Source organism: Aplysia californica, unplaced genomic scaffold, assembly GCF_000002075.1.
Source record: "Aplysia californica isolate F4 #8 unplaced genomic scaffold, AplCal3.0 scaffold01363, whole genome shotgun sequence".
In the NCBI taxonomy this organism is placed as follows: domain Eukaryota; kingdom Metazoa; phylum Mollusca; class Gastropoda; order Aplysiida; family Aplysiidae; genus Aplysia; species Aplysia californica.
Genome location: NW_004798633.1, coordinates 42154 through 48422, shown reverse-complemented (window position 1 = coordinate 48422; position 6269 = coordinate 42154). Strand labels below are relative to the sequence as shown.

The 6269-nt window shown below is 41.9% G+C and overlaps 1 protein-coding gene across 1 annotated transcript in view; it reads left to right on the top strand.

The window, feature by feature from the left end:
• LOC101859618 (rRNA methyltransferase 3, mitochondrial) overlaps positions 1-6269 on the top strand; it is a gene marked incomplete at its 3' end in the record, with an annotated part of 10327 nt that continues 4058 nt past the window's right edge. The window contains 3 exon segments of the mRNA XM_013090612.2: positions 1-637; positions 4235-4479; positions 5915-6073. Of these exon segments, the coding sequence (XP_012946066.1) occupies positions 303-637; positions 4235-4479; positions 5915-6073 (739 nt within the window).

Genomic DNA, 6269 nt, shown 5'->3' with positions numbered 1-6269 from the left:
CGTGCGGTGCCGCCCACAGAGCATCCTCCATTACTTTTAATCTTCTTGCTGGTAAGTAACTTTGTCTCCGGTGCAAGGAGTTCGCAAACAACACGTTTCGAGCGTCGCCTCTGAACTGAACGTCGCACTTCCGGGACTTCAGTCGTTCATTTGTCCAACTCAATGAAAGTGGAAGGTCTTTGGGATTTAGCCATGGGTCACGTGATATATGGCAATCTACAAAATGGCGGCGCCCATGTCGTTTCAGTGCTCAGAACTTTGATCCCCTTTGACCTTTCCGTTGTTTATTTTTACGCCTAAAAATGTCGTTAGCATCGAAGCTTATTTTCAACACTTACAGGAGCACCAGTCTAGGTGCCTTTTGTAGGTCTTACAGTCGTCATAAAAGAGTTACTAAAAGAAAAGACGACCATGCTTCTGATCCCCGAAAAAGCACAAGATACCCATTCGTTCCCGGAGATCCAGTTCAAGGTGATGCTATTCGGAGCCTGGCTGCTGGTACGAATATTGCTGTCCGCAAGAACCCGAAGCCTACGACAACCAGAACAATTCAAAAGATCAAGTCACAAACCAACCTCTTCAGAACGGACTCTGGCTTGCAATATGAAAAAATCATGGAGGGAGATTATCGCTTGGGGTTAGTAGATCTAAATCTAGAATCTAGATCTAGATCTAGATTAGATGATCTAGATTAATCTTATTTATAATCGGATCGGAGTGGTTCTGTACAATTGTGCAAACAACTCTGTCTAGTTATCCGTACAACATTGTACGCACAATTGCTACACCATTGTACGAATGGAAGGACTTCCGTAACGAGCGACCACCCCTTCAAACACAATAAAGAAGAGGCCTAACCCTAACCCTAACCCGAACCCTAACACTACCCCTACCCCTACCCCTACCCCTAGATCTACCCCTACCCCAAACCCTCAATTCTGATCTGTTCAATAATGGTCGCTCGTTACGGAAGTCCTTCCGTACGAATAATTGCTACTGTTATCCGTACAATAATAGGCCTCTTAATGCCCACAGGCCTACGCCTACTTCTGTCTTAGTAGATCTAGGCTAGGTCTAGATTCTAGATCAGTGTTTCCAATGGTGATCTAGGCTTATTTTTACCAACAACCTCCAAAATTCGAAACCGTGCTGTAAAAATATTTAAGCTTAATCTACCTCATTCTGTTGATAGTTCTGATGGCCGAAATGACAGCGTGTCTGCGCTTGGAGAAGTATATATAAATATTATGTGTGTGAGTTCGAATCCCGGTCCCAAAAGTTTGTTGTTGTTTTTTTCTTCTTCTCTCTCCTCCCCCAACTGACCAACAATTTTGTTCCCATAATTGTTTGTTTTGACTTCAAAGATTTCCATGGTTTTGTGTAAATTGTAAAAACAAAGAAGCATAGATCTAGAAATCTAACAGATTCTAGATTAGTCATAATAATAGATCTAATCTAGATCTAGAATCTATAATCAAGCATAGATCAACCAATTTTGGCCTTGTTAAAGTTATTATTGATGCTCAACCCAGGGGAGAACCAGATGACTAGATCTAGGCTTATTTTTACCAACCAACAACATCCAAAATTTGAATAATTGTACGAATAACTTTGTCTGGTTATTAACTAATAACTAGATCTAGTTAGAGTTGTACGCACTATTGTACCAATAACCGCAGCCTAATATTATAGATTCTATGTAGTTCTAAATCTACTAGTAGTAGATCTGACCATGACTCTGACTAGAAATCTAGATCTAGATAGACTAGATTTTCTAGATCTAGAGTCTAGATTCTACTTCATTTTTCATCCAATGAATCATACACATAGATCTCTAGATCTAGATCTAAAAATACAGTGTAGTCCATTAAAACTGAACGTATGGTTACTAGGTATTCCGTCTCACACTCACCTACCAGGTGTCCTTTTTCTAGATCTATGATGCGCTGAACACGACTATCGACTTCATTTCCGTAGCAAATTACTAGTTTCATAAAAAGGAAGAGGCTAGCCGTACTTAATGACGGCTAGACTGCTAGGCTTGCCGTACTCTTACTTATGATAGCTAGACTGACAAACAGAAAAACATAGGTCTACTGAATTGTAAATAATAAACTTTTACACCTCTAAAGTATTGGAAGTGGCTTAAGTACGGCTACCCTGCCAGTCTAGCCGTACTTAGGTTAAGCCCTATTGACCGAAACCTGTTGAGTACGCAGGTCTCATTAGATCTAGTAATTATTCAGGTTTAAAAATACATGCATGATGTCAGTGAGGCGCCTTTTGGGTTTCATCTGAAATACAAAATTTATACTGAAGACTTTAGGTATTGCAAACTAAAAGTTTTGTTTACCAATCAGCCATCATTATTATTAAGTACGTGCTCTTCCATTTGTGTTAGACAAAACCAAAAGGTGCTTTACTAACAGTGCATATATTAAACCTGAATAATTACTAATGAGACCTCTGTGTCCTCAACAGGTTTCTAATATAAGGGCCTAACCTAAGGATGGCTAGACTGGCAGGCAAGCCAAGTACAGCTAGCCACTTCGTTTAAAAAATATTTGAATTTTATTGTTTTTAATCAATCAAACTATATCAGGCTAAGCCTAATTGTATACAGCAGTGTTTATAAATGCACTTTGGACCAATGCGGGGTCGGGGGGTGAGGTAAAACCAACAAAATTTATTATTTTATTTTTTGCAGTTAGGTTTGAAATTTTCTTGAAAATAATTGATTTGTGACAGTTTTAGTAGCCCGATATTGGGATCTGCAGCAAAATAAATACTGCAGTTTGACCCCCAAAGCAGTGCATCTGTGTGCGGGAGTGAAAGTAAAAATATAGGCCCACTAGAAATTTCGTCAAATTTATGGTTTCTCTGTCTTTATTGCGCGCTTGGTCTGTCATCTTCTTTTTTTTCTTTTTCTTCTTTTTCTTTTTCTTTTTCTTTTTCCCTTACTTATTCCAGTAGTGTTGAAGAAGGTACACTGTTTTCCGTGCTTTTTCCTTGTCCTTGAAGAATTCAGAGTCCCATATTTTCAACTCTTCTTCTATTGCCTTACAGCTTTCCCCGAGGACAATGATGGGCGCTTCCGTTCATAACATGTCTCGTTTTGCTCAACATGTGCGGTTGAGGAAGTTATTCTTTTAATAAAATCCTTTTTTCCACAACTACAACTGAGTCCCTGATTTCCTTCCCTATTTTTATGCAAGCAAAAATAGAGGTTTTGAGCACGTTTGGTCATACAATGTAACATGTAATAATTACAGAACCGTCTTTTGGGGTTTTTTGGAAAAGTGAGAACAGTTAGTGATTTTAACGGGAAAGATGAATCCCACCGCCCTCTCCCAGTCTGTTTCGCAGGTGATTATGTTCTACTTCTGATTTTTTTTAAAACTCTGAAGATGACTATGATTAAGAGCTATATATATCTGCAAACTTCAACTTAAGTTAAGGACCACCTTGACAGACAGCCCTGATTATTTTTTTTATCCGAAAAAAAAAGACAGCAAGGAATGTTTCAAAATTGTTGCTTTGAAAGTGTTAATGGGTTAACAATGTGTACTGCAAAGCTTCCTAAAGGGGCAAAACCACCACATGCAACACGGAAATCCTCGGAGAATTTTAGATAAATTTGCTGTTTTTGATCGACTTGTGTGCGACACAATGGACATTCCTCAGTCAAAATTTCTGGTGCACGTCATAAATGGACGTACGGTCTCGAACTGTGCTCACTGTGGTGGCAATATAAGCGGCTGTTTGTGCAAAATCCAGTATCGCATCAACATGCCATCAAGACGAAGGCTGAGAGACTTTGATCGTACCAGGGCTATGGCATGGCTGCAGGATGAAGTTGGAGCCCGAGAAGTTGCCAGAAGGCTTGCAGTGTCACACTCTATCATTGTCCGCTTGAGGCAGCGCCATCAATCCACTGGATCAGTCCAAGAACGCCCACGTGCAGGTCGACCCAAGAAGACGACTCAAAGAGTGTTTGAAAGTGGTCCTTAACTTATGTTGAAGTCTGTAGATGGGTCTGATTGTTCAAGACCTGGGCCCTTTCAAAAATCAATTCCTTCTAATAGAGGGGAAAAATTATGACAGGAAAGAGTTGAAACTACTTTGTGATTTCATCTTAACAATAATAAAATGCTTTTTTGCTTTTTCCTCAGGATTATGACTAAACCTATACCGTAACATAATTTAATATGAATTTGAATGACAATGCCCTCAGGCGGACCATACTTGCTGCAAAAGCCGGTAAATCTCAAGGCCAGGACGACACTATCGTCCTGGAAGGTACAAGACTGATCCGCGATGCGCTGCTGCTGGGGGCGGAGCCTAAGTTTTTGTACTTCACTGACCCGGCCGTGCTGGACAAACTGCCCGCTGAGTGCCTGGCGGGCGTCGGTCTGATGAAGATTCTCTACAGAGACATGAAGACCTGGTCGGACACAACCACGCCCTCCGGACTCTTAGGTTCGTAGTCTGCTGTGGGTTCTGTCAGGTTCGTAGTCTGCTGTGGGTTCTGTCAGGTTCGTAGTCTGCTGTGGGTTTTGTCAGGTTCGTAGTCTGCTGTGGGTTCTGTCAGGTTTGCACCGTCTGCTGCAGGCACTGTGGGCTCTGTCAGGTTCGTAGTCTGCTGTGGGTTCTGTCAGGTTCATAGTCTGCTGCAGGCACTGTGGATTCTGTCAGGTTCGTAGTCTGCTGTGGATTCTGTCAGGTTCGTAGTCTGCTGTGGGTTCTGTCAGGTTCGTAGTCTGCTGTGGATTCTGTCAGGTTCGTAGTCTGCTGTGGGTTCTGTCAGGTTCGTAGTCGTGCTGTGGATTCTGTCAGGTTCGTAGTCGTGCTGTGGGCTCTGTCAGGTTGGTGGCAGGCAGTATTGCATACAGACGTATCTCAAAGGCTGCCAAAAATGACTTACGTCTGTATGCCACACTGCCCGGGTCATGCAGTCTGCTGCAGCTACTCTGGGTCCTCTTTTGCTAAGCCTAAGCGCCTTGCTTTCAAAACTTGGAAAACCAGATGTTGACCCCCTGTGACCCCGCCATGATACGGTGCCCGGCGGGGAACCCTCCGCTGTGACTAAAAGTCCTCTGCTGGTACAATATGTATGGTGTTTGCCACTGAGAATTGTAGTAATGCAGTATTTATTTAAGAGGTGGGGGGGGGGGGGGGGGGGGGGAGAGACATTAACCTCAATGTCCTGTCTCATTCTTACTGTTGGCAAAATATTTGGGATTTTTTATTATCCTGTCAGAATATTTCTCATTTCTTACAATCTTTCTTTGAATGGGTCAATGGGAGAGAGCTAGCTTCTCTTACTGTCTAAACTGCCTGTCTTTTCTTCTATATATTGTAATTGGGGGCTCCAGTGGCTAAGTGAGTAGTGAGTTTTGACTCAAGCAATGTCGAGCAAGTGTCTGTGACACGGGGATCAGATGGGTGGTCAGTGGAGTGTGTCCTTGAGCAAGACACGACAACCCTAGCTCAAATTATAGGGCGCTGCACAGTGGCGACCGACAGTGGCATTGTTTGTAAACTGTTCTGTATTTGTGTAATAGTGTGTATTTATGTATGTATTTATGCATGTATGTATTTATGTATGTACGTTTTTATAATTATGTATTTATGTATGTATGTTTGCCATTGTAAAACAAAGTGCTCTTCTTGGACAAATAAAAGTGTAATAATTTATTTAATTTATTATTTTATTTAGCTTATATTTGTTAGGTAATTTTTTGGTTATTTTTCTTTTTGTTTTCTTTTATACTTCTGTGGGGAAAGTGGATGCAGCAAAATATTTTAGCTGATTTCTCAATATGGACCACTTGTTGTAAAGATGATTTACAAACTTGACTTGAAAGCTAATTATTCTTCATATTCAAACCCTTCGTTTTATTCTGATTCTAAGGAGTCTTCAAGAAACCACATGCAGGAGAAGTGAGCGTGCCAAGAGACCAGACGCTGCCAATCACAGTCGTGATGGACGGTCTGAAAGATCCGGGTAACGCAGGGACCATAATCCGCACAGCGGCCGCGGTGGGATGTGAGCGTGTCATTGCCGTCAGAGGTAGCTGTGTGTGACACTGTGTGTGTGTCACTGTGTGTGTGTCATTGCCGTCAGAGGTAGCTGTGTGTGTCATTGTGTGTGTGTGACACTGTGTGTGTGTCACTGTGTGTGTGTCATTGCCGTCAGAGGTAGCTGTGTGTGTCATTGTGTGTGTGTGACACTGTGTGTGTGTCACTGTGTGTGTGTCATTGCCGTC